This window comes from Idiotropiscis lumnitzeri, chromosome 15, assembly GCF_059441095.1.
Source record: "Idiotropiscis lumnitzeri isolate Australia: NSW breed Sydney's pygmy pipehorse chromosome 15, RoL_Ilum_1.0, whole genome shotgun sequence".
Taxonomy (NCBI): Eukaryota; Metazoa; Chordata; class Actinopteri; order Syngnathiformes; family Syngnathidae; genus Idiotropiscis; species Idiotropiscis lumnitzeri.
The window spans coordinates 13461988-13480480 of record NC_142405.1 but is presented as its reverse complement, the minus strand read 5'-3'; the positions used below and the strand labels follow the sequence as shown (position 1 = coordinate 13480480).

The 18493-nt window shown below is 40.0% G+C and overlaps 1 protein-coding gene across 3 annotated transcripts in view; it reads left to right on the top strand.

The window, feature by feature from the left end:
- LOC148323006 (junction plakoglobin a-like) overlaps positions 1-18493 on the top strand; it is a 123526-nt gene that overhangs the window by 69353 nt on the left and 35680 nt on the right. The window contains exon 2 of one of the 3 annotated variants that reach the window (XM_088316763.1): positions 4955-5009. The exons of 1 other annotated variant lie outside the window; for it this stretch is intronic. In XM_088316763.1, coding sequence (XP_088172889.1) covers positions 4994-5009 — 16 coding nt within the window. In that variant the 5' untranslated portion in view covers positions 4955-4993. Of the gene's footprint in view, positions 1-4954; positions 5010-17232; positions 17368-18493 lie in introns of those variants that run through there. One more of the 3 variants, XM_088316764.1, reaches the window with a different exon arrangement.

The following is an 18493-nucleotide window of genomic DNA, read 5'->3' as shown; positions in this document are numbered from 1 at the left end:
TGGCATTCCATGAAACAGTTTCTTCCCAAATTTGCAATCCTGGAAAACTAACCATATGCTCCCATGTCCACCATGCTAAATCAATAATTTGCATGACAAACTGCCGTGAGGACAAGGGAGTGATATCTTTTTTTTTTTTTTTAAATAATCACTCCCTGTAATTGGTGGCACTTTTTACATTCACATTTCCGCTTTCTTTTATCGGGTAATGAAACAAATTCACTCAAAACCGTCCAAGGTGGCTCATAAACCTCTGATGTCGGCTATTTTACTTGGACACATTTAGAAAAAGGCTGATCGGAATAGAAATGCTTCACGTACACACCCCATTTGGAATCCTCTGACCCAATCAAGCCCATTCCGATCAAGAATTTATTCCGAAGAAGAGGGGTGGTTTATGTCTATTAATAATCCCATCGAGTGCATGAAAATACTTATTTAAGAATTTCGGTACCAATCATTTTTTTCGGGTATGACTGAAACATCACTACACTTGTTATTCCCCTAGCAAAGCGAGCGAAAGACATGAGTCAGGCAAGATTGATCTGGTCTGACGAGCCGTAAAAATCAACATTAGCAAATACAAAAGTGCTGTCTGGAGGATACATTGCAGCTCCACTAGGAAATACTTTTACTTATTTAATTTTATTAACTCAACGTTACTGCACAAATGGGAAAAATACTTGAAATGACGCTAATGTTTTTGAAATAGAAATAGATGGAGCGATGCTTTAACACTTGAAGTTTCTACAGCTTCTTCTTCTCCTACTATTCACGATAGATTTGGTCAATCTGCTCATGTCAATAATTTGTTCTGATTCAAATTGTGATGCATGAACGCACAAGAACTAATCAGATCAATATTTTTAGTGTCCATGAAAATAGTGCATCTGATCATCATTTGAATCTGAACTCTGATCAGATTAATGGAATTTGTCCTTGTAATAATACTTTTGCTGGCTCCCAAAATGTTGCGATGTACATTTTTTCATCTACTGACTGTTTCCTGATGCACGCAAACGAAGAGTGACAGTATTTCTTTCCATTATACTGGGCAAACATGTATACCTGCGTAATTTCCTTGATAAAAAAGAATAGACCAAAAGAGAATAAAAATAGCCAAGATTTAAATAGTCGAATTTCCGGTCTTTGCAACTTACTGAGCTGAAGCCACACACTAGAGTTAATATTCTGTTGCTGCCTTGCTGGTAACTGCTTCAAAAAAATAAGTTATGGTTACAAATTATTTCTTCCAAAAAGTAATTCAGTTAGTAACTCAGTTACTACCCTCTCAAATTAATTAGTTACTCAGTAAAGTAATTATGACATTTTTCTATTATGTTCGACCTATAGTGTAAACGTTTTTTATAATAGCTGACTGAATAAATAATATATTTTAGAGTCTTTAGTTAATTCAAACTCAACAGATTGCAAATTCCCACATGCATAGAAATAAAAATATATAAAAAGTAAATGCAAACTTAAATGTAAACTTAAATGTAAGAAGAAGTTGCATCTGGGCTTGGGGTTGGGTTAGCAACAAGTGGCATGTGAGCATGTGTTGATGAGAGGTGCTTCGGAAGATTGGAGTTGTTTGAGACAGATGTGGATAAAGTCTTTTTCCCTGGAGATAGCGTGCATCTCACATTAACAATCTTGCCTTTTATTTCAATCAGTGACAAGTAGCATCTGTACTTCCAGTTGGAAAACGCTACTCTTGAATGTCCCCAATTCGTCGTTGCCATTCTCGATGTGTGTTTTGATACTAGAAGAGCATGCATTCCAACGAGAGCAAAGCATCCGCCCACCCAGCTTCTTAGCCAATCACAGTCACACAAGCACCAGCGGACCACTCCTGCTCCAATCATGATCTTACCCAGCTCCCGCAGAATGAATCAAAGCTAATATGTGGTTTGCTGGCAGCCAGCTGTTTGAAAGCTTGAATCATTATCAGCAATGGTAACTGTTACAATGGGAAAAGTAATTAATTCAATTTCAGTTACTGAAAAATGAACATCGTTCGTAACGCCATTATACTTAAATGCCGTTATTCCCAACAGTGGTTGCAAGAGGCCGACTGGTCACCAGCTATGACTGGTTCTTGGCTGGGCCCCAGCAATGGGCTAGTCCTGCTGGGCGGCTGTGGCTCGGTTCATAGAGCTCGTTGCCCAGTGACGGAAGGTTCGCCTGTTTAAATCGTAGCTCTTTTGTTTTTTCGCATGGACTCATGGGTCAAATGCTTATAAAATATCTCGCAATCCCATGTCGTCTATCATTGTGATGTAAAACTATGCCTTTTCATTGCAAAAAGTAAATATAAATATTTAGATGAGTTTATGCAACTGTAAGTCTACTTTGACAATCGTGATATATTATGCAGTAAATTGCATTTGAATGGGGATTTGGGTCCATATAAACTTCAAGAAGACTGGACTGCTGAGTCAAAAGATTACTGCTCATCGTGACTTATATCGATCTTGTCAATTTTATATACCATATTCTCCGGGCCATAGTGCACTCTTTAAAATCCCTAATCTTCCCCAAAGCAAACAAAGCGCCTTGTAAAGCGACGCGCCCATTATATGGACTAAGCATCACTCGCGACAATCAACCCTTTTACTCATTGGGCTGTTCGGAGTGCATGTTAGCACACCCTGCTGGACAATGTCTGAGTCACCCATGCTTCTAATTGTCCGTGACTTATACATTATGTGACTATGGTGTTTGGGTGATGGTGTAGGAGAAAGCTGGACAAAAGGGCAGCTGTCCACAATGTTGTAGTCTGTCTTATCATTTATGTTATTGCAAGCAAGAAACGTCCCAGGTTTAGACAACAGACTGCAAAAAGCCCAAAGCACAACAGCACATCTCTGAGTGGCTCCCAAGAAGCCATTACTATAATCTTTTTGCGTTATTTTTATTTCTTTTGGGTATATAGATGGCATGAAAGATACATGTTTTGTGTTAATCTTATTTCTTTGTTTCATTGTTTGCTTGTATGCTGAGTGTTTTTTTGGGTTTGATTTGAAACCGTGTTTCTAAGGACTGTGGTGACCAGTGAAGTCCCTCCCCCGACGTTGTCTAGTAGACTATTGCCAAGACACCTTTTATTGGTTAAAGTCATTGTTATTGACAGTGATTCCTAATAGTTTCATGACATCTGTCAATCAAACGGGGTGATACCTCTGGCAATGATCCCATAGGGGATTGAGTCCTGGTAAGCTGGCATCAGCTAGCGCGAGCAGCCGAGCTAGTACTAGCGCAAGCAGCCGAGCTAGCGCATCAGCCAGCGCGAGCAGCCGAGCTAGTACTAGCGCAAGCAGCCGAGCTCGCGCTAGCGCGAGCGAGCAGCCAAACTAGCGCCTTGTAGTGCGGCGCACCTAGTATATGCATCAAATACGGAAATATCACCCTCAACTGGTGTTGCGCCCTTTGATGCAGCGCGTCTTATGGCCGTAAAAATACGGTATATTCAGAAAGTATGATTTAGAAGTGTGACATGGGATCCCAAAATAAATGTATCTATTTGTAAATATAGAGATATTAGTTTTAAATCAAAACTTCCTGCTGTTTGTGCCCTGAATAATATAGTTCACAAAAATGCAAGCACTTTGGTATTGTGCTGTACTGTATTTGCAATGACTGTAAATAATCTTGATTTACAGTTACAAATGTAGTTCTAGTATTTGATTAAAGCTAAGCCAAATACAAAGTCAAGGATTCCGACTTTTCTAGAATTAACTTTTCTTTTGGGGGATCTTTCATGACTTCAAACATCTGATTAAACAGCATGCTCATAAAAACTCCAACAAATATAAAAAGAGTTGCATTATCAGCAGCTATAAAGGTGGTTGCACTATTGGCAAGGAAGGGATTCTTATCCCATCAATCATCACTTCCACCAGTCTGAAATTACCTCCACCTTATCTGACTTCATCTGCTTCTGCTTTGAAAGTCAATTTGATTATCGACACAGTATAAGACGTTGTCAACCTAGGGAAGAAAATTCTCTCAGTCATTATGAATGTTCTTGTCAATACCAGACTTGTCGACATCGCAAACATAGAAATTAGGTTGCCCTTGCACCTTAAATATCTCTGAATCCTGTACAGCCTGATAAATCAATTGGACCAGCTATATTATCGTTCATTAACCATTTTCCAACCCTTTGGTGGGTTGCCCGTTATTTTTTTTAACTTGCAATTGTCTACCCATATTTAAAGATACCTTCTCTTGATGCCTCGGTCTCAAGCAATTTTACACCAATGTCCAAGCTACCCTACTTATCATCGGATGCCCATACTTAAAACATAAGAGTAATTTGTTTAATAGTTGACAAAACAATTGCAAATTAAAGAAATCTAAACGTACATTCTGTCACCATTGGCCTCCCCTTTCCTGCTGTCTCGAGCTACATTTTGTATTTCTCCCTCACCTAAGCTCAGCATTGGCTGGGCTTTCGTGTTGATGTGAGTGGGGGTAAATCTCAACTAGGCAATCGAGGGCTCCTGGCAAGGAACATAAGATGCATCGACCTTTCTAACTGGCTCCTGGGAGTTACTGTGGATAAGTGAGCTCCGTATGGTTTAAAATGCCGCATCTGTGTTTGGTGCAATTTTAAGGTTTTCACAATAGCAGCAATCACTTTTGTGGACGCCACAGGTGGACTGGGGAGGAAAAGTTGCCCCGGAGTTATTGGCAGACTGGCAATAACACACACACACACCCCCCCCACACACGCACACACACACACACGCACCCGCACACCCCCACGCACGCACCCCCCCACACACACATACATACATATACTATACATATATATATATATATATTAGTGCTACCAACAAATGTTTCCAGAATTGATCACCATTAATTGCATTTTTCATATATATATATATATATATTCCAAAATATTCTTTCTTATTTCAGTCATGATTTATGTTTTTCCTTACAGGTCAGAGGGCATTGAAAGTAGAGGTGCAAGTGGACAGACATGATGTCCATGCAAAGTAAGTACTGGCTACTTCATGATTTCACAGAAATGGACACTTCTGTGAAATAATTTGGGACAGTGCTTGCAAAACAAAAGTGTGCACTCGTATTTATGTCTTTTTGTATTGTAAGGGGACCATTTTGCAATGACAGCTGTGCAATTATGGGTTTTATGCTGTTGATTCTGATACCAATCATCCATGGGTGTGATTGGTTGATATCAATCAGGGGTGACCGGGAAAAAAGTGTCAAGTGCCCAGCTCTGGAAACCAACCCACTATAACCTATGGTCTTAGTACTAGCAGAATAATCTCACCATTCGTCATTTACAGCAAGATAGAGCATCAAATTTAAAACAATAATTCACAGCGAATAACGCCTGTGCATCTGGCTTGTACATGTATGTTCCAACAAACAGAATTCCAAAAAGGTCCTCTTCCTCCAACTCTTCAAATGAGGCTTAATACACTTTCTATGTTGAGCTCTGCCATAGTTGTGTTGGAATGACGTCATACTTTTGGGTTTGTCGCTTGGCAGAATTTCACTTCGGGAAAACAATTATTTTGTCAAATATACTATATCAAAATATTTTTTCATGCTTTATTGTTTGCATTCGGTGTCATTACTTTTCTTGTGACACAAATTAATTAATTTGGCATTTTTCCGAGTTTACTTCACACTAGGTGTTAAAAGTCTAGGTTCCTCTGTACAATGGAATTTTTCTCATGTGTGAAGACTACGTGAAAAAAATACATTTTATTGCAGTCTGTGTATAGACTCTTTCCATAGCTGTAAATTTCCCATGAAAAAAATGAAGTTCCTTATAAATATTTATGTTTCTCTTTCTTTTGCTGATGTCATTTTAGTTTCCGTTCTAGTTCTTATGTCAAAATCGTTTTACTTACACCAGGTGTGTGCTTGTAAGTCACCTTCACCATCTGCTTTGGGAAAGAATCAAGCAGTGGGCTGTGTTTAGCTGCTTCACAAGTAGTCACCCGGTGTTGTTGACCATCTGGCATTGAGAGCTGGTCAACGGGGCACGAGCTACACTGGTTCCATCTTTATATATTTGTGCTGCTTCGATTGTCTTTCTCTTGTTGAACAACACCATGTTGTTCACCATGAATTTTGCTTTGGAGGTGAAATTCCGAGTCGAGAAGCTTTTTGAAATAAGAAATTTCAAATGAAAAAGTAAATAAAAATATCATTGGAGATAAGTGCCCAGCAAGAAGGGAAGAAAACAGCAGTCACAGAATTTTCCATTCGTCTAACATTTTTTTGTGCTGCTGCTAGAGGTGGGACAGTATATTGATATTGCAATTTATTGCATATAGTGGAATTATCACTGCACTGCTTTCTCTCACTGTTCATTATTTATTCACGAAAATCAGATAGTTGCCAGATGCAATGCAAAGTGTGTCAAAGGCAGTTAGCAAAGAATGAATGAACAAAAATGATACTCATAAATTAAATGAATAAGAATTAAAAAAAATTTTAATAACTGAAACTAAATGTGTTTACAAAACTGATAAAAACAAACTACATCTCGATCAAAAACACCCTTTGTTTTAATCAAGCTATCAAAGCAAGCAACCAAGTCCACTTTAAAAGTTCACATCTTGCAACAAGGAAAGGACAACTAATACAACATTGTTTTTCCTCCTATTTTTCATGAGATGACCTAAAATCTTTTTTAGATATGCAAAAGGCCATTTTGCTCAACTGTTGTTAACATATCAGTCCAAATCTGTAAGTGAGTGTTTTTCCTTTGTCGAGATAATCCATCCCATCTCATAGGTGTGGCATGTTGGTAGACAGCATGATTATTACCAAGAGCTGGCCACATTTCAAGGCCAACTGACTAATCAGCCGTTTATAAATCTGGAAAAAAATCCTCCCAAAAAAGAAAAAAAAAGTTTGTGCAGCACAATGGCCTCACAGTTCAGAGGTCGTGATTCCGGTTACGGCCTTTCTGTGTGGAGTTTGCATGTTCTCCCCGGTATTGTCGAGATGTCGAATCTTAGATTTAGGAAGAGCAGTATATTTTAGTCCTGGTCATTGAATTGTGGACCAGATCTACAACCTCGGCAGTTAGCAGGGTCATCAAGGGTGCATTGGAGTTCGCCCAACAGTCAACATGCGTTTTGTGGCCCGAGGTTGAATTTGCCGTCGCAACATATTGCCCACATGTTTCATAGAGACAGAAACAGTGTTGAGGACACCTTAAATGTTTTGTATTTCACTTATTGCTCCTTTGGTGGGAGGAAGGGTTTGCGTTGCATGGCGTTATGTCCCATCAGTTTTTGGAGAACTTGCTGAAATTCTGACCTGATTTGAAATATTCATACAGAAACCATCAAATCTTAAAGCTCAAGCTCATTCATATTCCTACTGACAATCAACACAACAATGAAGTACATTATTGGTGTTACTCCACTGCGCTCCATTGACAACGGGCTAAACAGTTTTCCTGCTTGGCTGAAGCGGAAGACTCGTTTCAGCATTATCAGCATTTAATTTTTTTCTAACCACATAAATGAAAAATCTGCGATAAATGACTTGTATTTGGGAGGTTTCTAAACACACATACAAAATATTGAATTGTTTAGAACAAAAGAGGGATACTCAATAGCTGGATAAAAACTAAAGAGGGTTTCATTAAAATCCAGAGATGAGGGTAAAATAGCTGCCATACACCCTCCCTTTCGGTCCGCTCTGTTTGTGAATGAGACAATATAATTGGGAGGGGAAGCTTCTAAAAGAACAGATGGTCCATCTGTACTCAGCCAGGTTTCACATAAAAAAGAAACAGCTCACGTTCAAAATTCAGATTGTTGATAATAAAAGACTTATTTGAAAAAGATGGTAGGTTAAAAAGTGCCATTTTCGGTGAAGTGCTAAGCGTGCTGATTTGTGTGATCTCCGAATTTGTGTGAATTTGTATGACGTTGTTCCAGTTCCCAGACTGATGTACTGAATGAGTGTGACTATCCGTGTTGGACAACCGGGATGATTTGTCTGGTGTGTGAGAGGAAGATGTGAGAGTAGTCAAAGAGATGGACAAGGATTGTAGAATGAGTTAGATTTCCTCAGGTCTTTAATGCCTGCACCCACAACCACTGCTGTAGGGGAGAGTCTGGGTCAGGTGTAGCGCCGCAGAAGTGATATCAGTTACCTGGGCACCTGGGTCGTACGTTTGGCCGCGACACACTGCCACATGCCAGACCAACAAAGTGCCCATGAACATAATTGCTGGTGGGTGCCGCACTAATGTGGCAGTATGACGCCGTCTGTCACAGTGCGTCATAGTGATGGAGAGGAGGGCACGAGGGGCAGCTACCACAGGACCACCAACACTGTCTGCTGTGCCAGCTTCAAGCTGGTGGGCTCTGGGCTGACAGGTCGGGTGGAGAACGACATCGAACAGGGTGCTCCAAAAAAGGGAAATCTCGAAGGTTGAGAATGTCATATTTATTGTCCAGTTGTGTAGCATCCTGTAGAGGTGGACAGGTGGAGAGCCTCCTCTTCGTGATGACAGAGGGACTGAACGTGATTGTGTTCTTCATCCTCCAGTACACTTAAACAGAAAAAAAAAGCATTAAAGTATTAAGACCTTTCATTAGGAACAGCATTATTGATCACCCCAATTTTTCCAGTGCATCAAAGTCTGTTGTGGTGATTCTCAGAATAGATTTGAGGTGTTCAGGGTCGACTGCAGAATTCTTCATGTAGGTTATTCATTTCACGTCTTTTAACATATCAGGTTTGGAAAAATGAACGAATGGCCTGTCTGACATTTGTTTTTTAATTAAAACTATCCTGGTTTTGAAGGCTTTGATGTTAACTTGCATTTCATGCACAAACAGTTTTTTTCATTGCAGTGTGTCCACAGTAAAAGCTAAATCACAAAGCCAATTTGTCATTCACCTCTGGAAAATTGTCAGTGTACTCAAGTAACTCCGAAAATTAAATCATCTCCCGTTTCAGCTCCCACACTCGTTGACTTACTCTCCCCAAACTTCACCAGTTGACATTAGAATAGTAAAGCCAAGTCCCGATGATCATGGTGAAGTCCCCTCACTTGATTGAAGTTAACGTGTTTCACAACTGGCTTCGCTACGGGGTCAATCTGTAACATGGATTTACACAGTGCTCCCTGATGAATTATAGTGTTGGGAAAATGTTGTCCTCTTTCACTCTGTCCTAGAGTCTCTTGAGCAGCCGAATTTATTTTCCCCACAACCCACGTGTACTATTTAAAACTATTAATTCTGTACGGAAACTCCCTCAGCCTATTTGCTTTGACTCTTGTTTGTGCAAAAGATTGCTGCAATTTTTCATTGATAAAATTTCTACAGCTCGGACTCTTGCTTCAAACACCAATACCATCCATACCCCAACAATTTAAACATGCTGTGGTCAACCCTTGATCAATAAACCTGCCCTCCATCAAGATGTACTGTCAGATTTTAGACCTATTTGTGTTACGAGCGGGGGGTGGAGGTAGAGGAGGACCCAAAATGCAGGGAAGCCAGGCAAGGGTAACTTAAGGGAATTTAATTAACCAAATCAAACGAGAAACAAGGTACTAGGAACAAACGAACGTGACAAGGTGCAAAACAACGAGGATGAACAAAACGCGACTGGACAGAACTAAACTTGACGAGGAAACAGGGACAGTGACAAATAACCATGAGCTGTGAGCATGAGCGGGGAACAAAGAGCAACAGTGACATTGAAGAAAAGGGCAATGCACCGACGCCGAGTAGTAAAGATGAGGCATTTAAGTAGTGAGTTAATTAAACGAGTAACAGGTGCGTGGCTGGTGGGCGCATCTCTCCAGCCAACACGACACGCTCTGGAAGGAAACCCCCCCACGCCCGTTGAGCAGACGAAAACAAAACAAGACATGTCGGAAACGGGCCATGACAATTTGTAAGATAACAACCACCCATTATCTGTACCGCTTCTCCTCACAAGGGTCGCGGGGCTTGCTGGAGCCTGTCCCAGCTATCTTCGGGCAGTAGGCGGGGTACACCCTGAACTGGTTGCCAGCCAAATGCAGGGCAATTTCCAAGATACCTTTCATTCAAAAAATTCTGGAAAAAGGGGTGCACATTCAGTTAGAATCTCTCTTCAATGAACATAACCTCATGGAGGTCTTCCATTCAGGTTTCAAGATGATGCATAGCACAGAATCAGCCCTTATACAAGTTTTTAAAGACATCCTGGCAAATGAGGCTGGAGACTGTGCGTGTCTGGTTTGGTTGGATTTAACTATAGCGTTTGACATGCTGTATCACAGTATTCTGTTGGTTCCTTTGCAGCACCAGGTGGACATTAGTGGTATCACCCTTGAGTGGTTTAGATCCTATTTGGCTGACAAAACCTTTTGTGTTAGCCTTACTTGCTCTGAGTCCCGCACTCTTCCATTGTAGTTTGGATTTTGACAGGGTTCAGTTCTGGGGCCTCTGCTGTTTTCATTGTATCTGCTCCTTTTGGGTAGCATCTTAAGGAAACATGGCTTTTTCTCTCACTGCAATGCTGACTTTCAGCTCTATGGCCCACTGAGCAAAAAAGATGCTTTCTCACTGAAGCCACTTGTCTTGTATGGACTCAATTTCTTCAATGAAAACAAAACAGAAGTTATGGTGTTTGGTCCCAGTGGCCCTTGTATTTTCTCATCCTGTTGACCTCCTTATCGAAAGCCAACAGTGTCAAACGTGGGTATTATTTTCAAATCTTTAAATGGTCTCACCCTACCTTACCCCTCTGAGTTCCTCCACCCTTACGCACCTGCCCGGCGCCTCAGCTCTGCAAACCGGATACTGTTAGAGGTACTATGGACAAAGGCTCTGAGGGGATCGAGCCTCATCCATTGCCAGTCCCTCTCTTTGGAAAGACTTCCAACTACATGTTAGGCTAGCCCCTTGCTTTCCATCTTTAAAACTCGCATTAAAACTCATTTTTATTATTTGGCTTTTGACTCAACATGAGACTTGGGGGTGTGGGGGTTGTCAGTGCTATAGCTCTGCCAGTGGGTGTATGACAAATTATAATTTATGTATTTTGATTTTACAATCCACAGTCAGCAGCAGTGCTTCAGTCAGGCATATGCCAGCTGAATTAAGTAACTGCTAACACATCTCCGTGGACAAAAGGTGGATGTGTTGAGGGAGGGGTCTGAAAATTGGAAAGCACTTTTTTGGAAGTAAATGAGATACTAACCAGTGAATAAAGGTGTGAAAAAAAGGTGGGAATGGTTTCAGGAACAAAACCTGATTCGGGGCATGCCCTTCATACTCCACCAATGTACATAGTTAGACTGCGCTTTGTAGTCTATTTAAAGTGCAGTGTTATTTGAATAATTCAATTACATGATTATCTAAGTTACCATCAACTCCAAAAATATAGTTGTCGTGGTAAATATTTTTTCAAGAAACCATGTTTTTGGAGTGGGCACAGAGTTGCTGATGGAGCCAAACATGCAATGCTGACAGCCATGGATGACACTTGACCATACATGGCCTCAGCTGGACCATCTGACTCATTGTGAACAGAGCCACGAGAAAAGTCTTAATCACAACTTACAAATGAATTGCAAAATTGCACGTGTATACGACATTTTTTGCAGGTATGAAATTTATTCTACATCAGGGGTGTCAAACTCCAGTCCTCGAGGGGTCCTGCATGTTTTCCATCTCTCCTGGAAGACACCTGATTCAAATGAGCAGGATACCTATCAGGCTTCTTCAGACCTTGCTGATCATTTGAATTCGGTGTGTTGCAGCCGGGAGAGATTGAAAGCATGCAGGAAGGCGGCCCTCTAGGACTGGATCTCGACATGCTATGAAATGCAATAATGAAATAATGAGATTATATTTATTTACATCAGTTTGCATTGTAGACTTTGTAATCAATCAGTGGAAACATCCTAATTATTTCTGACACGATACAAGAAAATAAAATTCACATTGTTTCAAACTTAGGTATACATTAATTAAAATTAAAACTTTGGGGAAATTAGTAACATGAATGTATTTTTTTTTCTTAAAGTATGGTAAAAGTTTTATCTTGTTTATGACTGTCAGGTCGACGTGGAGGTTGTGGTAGAAAAAATGCAGGGAAGTGAGGCTGGAGTAACTTTAATAATTTTTTAATTGACGAAACAAAAGGCAAACAAGGAACTTGGAAAAAAAACTAAAAATATCAAAAAGTGCAAAAGCACAGGGACCGACAAAACACAATGACTTGACTTAACTTAACTTGACTTGACTTGACTTTACTGGGCGAGACAGGCAGGAAGAAAACGGAAATGGACGCAGACAGGGACTATGCACCAACAAGAATGGAAAGGAAACATGGAACTAAATACAGACAAATTAACAGAACAACGATGAGCACCTGGACAAGAAACACAGAGTTGGAATGACCTGACTGGTTAACACTGGGGCTTGGGTAGACGAACACAGGTGGACACAATGAACATGACGAGACACACCAAACACGAGGAAAAAACATGAAACTAAATACTAAACCAAAAACAACAAAGACAGCTCATGACAATAACTACATACCTACTTTATTTATAATTTCAAGAGAAAGAAAATGCTGAGTACATATGTTGATGATATTGCCGGAGCTGGGCTGATTTGCTGAGAAAATGAAAATACTCTGTTCGACAAGTGTTATAAGATCACAAGTATGAATTGGATATGGCTCATTGAATCCTGCTGCACTGCTCACAGACTGCTTATGAGGACAGACACTGGCCCAGAATGAAATATTGACAAACTATAATCTGATGCATAACCCACACTGACATTTCATAAAATTTCGAGTTTTCTTTTATTATCATTTATGAATACAACCAAGTTATACGTATTTCTATATAGCACACTACTTTATAAATACTCCAGCCTAGATGCATTGTATTTTCTTCATGTGAATAATTCACCTTCCTACCACAAAATCAAGAGGACAAAGACACTCTCAATCAATAAAATTTGTTTACAAGAAGAAGGTAAATTTCACTCCTTTCTTGTCACTATCTTTCAATATAAGATAGTTGGCAGTGTTACACAATCCGACTGTTATCATGCCATGTACAATAATACAATATAATAGAATTTTATTTATTTAGCTCATTTCACAACAGCTGGAGCTGTAACAAAGACTTTCCATATGCCTTCATGTTAATTAGCAGGTAATTAGAACACAAATTAAAACACATTCACAATAGATACCAGAAGAACAGCAGAACAGTGACAGTCTCATGTTGAGCTGAAAGCTAAAGAATAAAAATGTGTCTTCAAAGGGGTTTTAAAATTGGACAGACGGGGGGCTTGCCTAATATTTAATTGAAGGTCGTTCTATAGGGAACTATAGGGAAGGACCGGCAACAGAAAAGGCGCACACCCCCTGAGGCTGCGCTTAGTCTTCGTCACCTCCAGCAGCAATTGGTCCACAGACCTGAGGCAGTGGGCAGGTGCGTAGGGGTGGAGGAGCTCAAAGAGGTACGCTGGGGTGAGGCCATTTAAAGATTTAAAGACGAACAGAAGTATTTTGAAGCAAACTCTAAAGTGCACTGGGAGACAGTGAAGAGAGTCCAAGGTTGGGGTTGTGTGATCCGTCTTCCAATCGCCAGTTAAAAGGCGAGTGGCAGCATTTTGGACCAGTTGGAGGCGCTTGAGAGAGGACTGGCTGACTCCAAAGTAAAGTGCATAACAGTAATCTAGCCTTGATGTAACGAATGCATGGATTACTGTTTCTAAGTGCTGCTGGGAAAGAAAGGGCTTCACTTTAGCCAGCTGCCTAAAATGAAAGAAGCTAGATCGAACAACAGCACTGATTTGCTGATTTCATTTCAAATCACTGTCCAGTTTAAAACCCAAGTTTGAGACTGTTGTATATACTTTACATACAGCTTGTATTGACGACCCCGTTGGGGAAGTAACGTTACCCACACACTGGGTCAAACTAGCCGGGCTTCAAGTGGGTGTTCCCGGCTCTCAAAAACATTGAGTTTTCTGCATTTTTTTAGGCCTTTTCATTGCATTTTAACAAAGTAATCATTGCAATCTTATCATTTGGACATTAAAAAGCTTTAAGGGTAACTTTTGTTTCCTGTCTCTAATTACGTTTTAAACATGGCACGAAAATCGGGCCCTGCATCTGCTACATTGAAATTTAAATGGTCCTTTAAGTTTTTTTCCGCATTTCAGTCACAAGTCTCAGTATGTGCGGTGGGTGTTTCAGAAGGCTGGACAGGCGCTTTAAAAATGACTCATGCGCAAACGGGGGAATATGGCCCTTAATGACGTTGACTTTTACATCTGATGTTTATCTCTTTCAGCGTTGCGTATCTAAATGCCAAGCGACACCATGTTTTATTACATCCTGTTCTAATAGATTGACTGCTCACTTCACATTTATTAACTTTCCTTATTTTTCCTAACTGCTAAGAGGCACAACATCGCAATTACTGAAGCTGATGGTCATTACGCTAAATAAAAACCTGATGATTAACTTATTGTTTTGGACAAATGATGAAAAGATTAGATAACGCCTTAATTTCACCATACCCAGTCCCAGTCTGAATTATGCATACGGGTCAAAATTGTCAAAAAACAAACATCAACAACCTAATGATAACATCAAATTATTTTCCATTTTAGTTGTATAGTCTGCGATTTACATTTATTTTCTTTTTAAATCAAATACTGTAATGTCAATGAATTTACGATTTAAAATACCTCAATTTGCATAATTCCTATTCAAATATGTGGGTGAGAAGTGGACAAAGCATGGCTCCCTGCTTGGCTCAAGCGACGAGGCACACATAAGTTGACAGAGGCAGTTTATAGCATGTGCATTCCCATAATAGCTATTTGTCTATATATCACCAATATGAATGTTTTATCGCTCATGTAATGCACTTGCTGACATTCAACAGTCTGCCTAATATGCTGAATGAATGTTTGTGAACTATTCAGTCAGAAACAGACGCATGACACGCTTCCCATAAACATGCATAACCACAAGAGTTGGCCTTGGCTGGTTGAGCACGTTCAGCCATCAATTTGAACCGGGAGTCGCAGGCGATTTCTCCCGTTCACTTGTTAATACGTAATTGAGTTGGCTCCATTCAATTAATCATAACGTCAAATTCTTTACAGATATAGAAACATCAGACATGCAGTTAATATACCAGACAAAGGTAATTTTATAATGGGGGTTCTCAATAAAAATATAAAAGGCAAGAGCTAATCGTTTTTTTTTTATTTAAAAAACATCTCAGCAACCCAGCAAACAAAACAGAAACAATGAACATATATCACATATTCTTTGATTTTTTTTGTGTTGTTGTCCCATTGTTGAACAGTGCGTAATTGACTGCAACATAATAATTGTATATGTGTTTATGTGTTTTAATTTGTGTTCTAATTATGCGGCAATTTATATTACACCATATGGAATTCGCTTCGTTACAGCTCCAGCTGTTGTGAAATGCGCTATATGTATAAAGTTGAATTCTATTGTTTTCTAATAAACCTCACCGCACATTACTGGGTCATGGGTGAGCTGGAGCCTATGGATGGGCCCTAAACTGGTCATCAGTCAATCACAGGGAACACATAGACAAACAGTCATTTAAACTAGGAGAATTTCCAGTTTTCAATGTGCCTAATGATTTAGAAATGTGGGGGTAAGTCGGAGTTCTTGCAGACAACCCATACAAACATAAAAACTCCACAAAGGTGGGCCGCAGTATGAGTAACACGAGTATGTCCTCCTGTATTATGTTATTACACAGTAATTACTTGTAACCCCAGCTTTGACTCGGTAACACAAGGCCCCACAGTTATTGGGCTAAATTAACCTAAATGAATTTTTGAAGAAAAAAACAATACATTGCCTGTAACAGTCACATTGTTTATTTTTATAATAATTGGTCGTTCTGCAAAAATTGCCACTCTTCTTTCAAGTGTGTGATCCATTTGGATTTTTCGTCAATGTAATCAATTCATGAATAAATTGGTTTCCTGATTGCGTTTTCATATGATGAAACCTGCCTATTCAGCCATCTGTTTTTGTCATGTTTTATATACTGTATCTGTGTTGTTGTTTTTTCTTAGTAAATATGAACATTCATTATGGACCTGACTGTGTTTTCTGCCTCGCTCAATCTGCTCAGTGCAGCCTGGTGCCACGAGAGTGTCTAATCAAGGCTGTCTGATTCAACTGGCCTCAATGGAATTCATCTGCTCGCTAAATAGATTCTTGCCAGATTGGGCCACTTGCAGTAATATGACAGCATAAATGTTTTTACTTGAACACTCACACGTTATGGATGCAATCTGGAGCTCAGAATAACAAAATGGTTATATAATTTCCGTAGATTTACATAGAGTTATAACTGAAAAGTGACTTCGGGGGCTGTTCATTTTGATACAAAGTAGTAGAAGGAAGTAGTTATGTGTGAAAAAATACTCAGGATTTTCCACTTACTGGCCTTCTTAGTCACACGGCAATTCAATATGGCTTAAATTAATAGTTTAAAATTGCCCGCTTCAGCATTTGCACCTCAGTTCTAATGAAACAGCAGTCCAAGACACATTTCTGCATAGACATTTCTCATTTTGAGCTTCATTAGAAGAGCAAAATATGAAAAATGTCTTTAAAAAATGCAAGAACCTTACCTAAGAGCGTGTAATGAGTGAGTGAACATATTTCTGCCAACACTGTCTTCTGGCTGATGTCTGGATCGCAGTTAATGATATTTTCTCCATAAAATGCAATTAAATTGTCAGAATCACATGTGTCGCTGCTTTTTACATCTCTCATAAAAACTTGCATTTAAACTGATGCTTCAACTTCATCAACTCTCTAAATTGAGTGACAGATAGGCCAAGCTTTTATTTCACAGTTGCATTTCTATAAGAATGTGGCGGACAACTTCATTCATGCAAGTCGTTCAATTAAAAAAAGGGATGCTCGTGTGTGACAGGTTTCGCAAGGAGGTTGAGGATGAGCCAAATGCAGCGAATCGAGGCAAGGGGTAACTGACAAACACGGCATCAGGGCTCAAACAAACACAAAGACTTGAAATGAAATGAACTAAATAACTTTGACTATGAAAAGTGAAACAAGCTGAGGAACGGACAACAGACACCTGCCAGGAGACAATGAACAAACAAGGACTGAATGCAACCTGGGAACAAATTAATGAGACCATAAGGAACACCTGGACAAGACACAAAGGGTTGGTGGGAGCTGATGAGCCACAATAAGCTTTACTGAGAGACAAAGGAACACAAGGAAACAATTGAAACGAAATTCCAAAACCAAAAACGACAAACACAGACCATGACAGTAAGTCTCATTTAGGAAGTTTGTTGTGGTGGTATGTAGACATCATGTTGACTAAAGTGCAGAGATGTAGGCAAGGAAGGGAGGAGTTCAAGGAAATCTCAACAAGTATTTTTTTTCGAAAAGGCACCAAGGACGTGTGTGTGGGGGGGTGTGTGCGTGTGTGTGAGCGAGGTAGTTGTTAGTTCCAATGCCAGTCGCTTGGCAGCTGTGGAATAAGCGAGCAGTGCACACTCATCTGCATATTGCAGTTACTCGATGTTAATGAGCGAGTTCCTTGCCTTTGACTGTCGACATGGGATTTTAAATACTCTCTTATCAAGGTGGAACTGGACTCAGACACCACTGTTCCCCTTTATGGACTGGTAGAAGAAGCGTGTGGCCGGAAAAGGTTGAATAACAACTTGCCCAATACAAATCCCTGCTCATCAGACTCTGTTTAACACAAGAAACTGAACTTCTCTGTCAGTAAAGGCCCCCTCATTCCAATCTTTACAATCTGTGGCCGACCTTGGTAGATTTGTTTGAAAATGAACTTCAAATTGCAAGGAGAGTTGCCGTCTTCAGAGCAGCGCGTCTCTCAAGGCTGCTTTATGAAGCAGAAGCCTGGCCAACTTATCACCCTCACATCCACAGGCTTGTCACTTTTGAATCCGATGGCCCACCAAGACATATGCGTGTGTGTGTAGTAGTTTGGTGTGTGAGTTAATCCTGCAGCTGCAACATCATCTGTGCACCTGGGCACAATCAGGTAATGGGATAGCAGAGTGACAAGTGAACAGAGGTTGAGGGGAATGAGGCATGAGCGAAGTCACACAGTTCTCACAGAATATTATTCACTTTAGTTATTATTTTTGTTGTTGTGCAGCATTGTGGATGGTGTAAATTTTCCATAACAGAATAATTGAATTGTGAAACCGAGGAGTTTGGTGTACTGCATTTCACTTACTGGGATTAATATTTGACTGGATAATTGGAAAAAGCCCATCAGGGCCGGTCTGTTGGGCATTGGGGACGCCTGACTAATGTTGACAGCACGCAGGTACCAGGAGTGGTCCGCAGCTTTTATACTAATAAGCTAATATGGAGCTGTAAATCCAAACACGCACATAATGGTACATAAACAGAT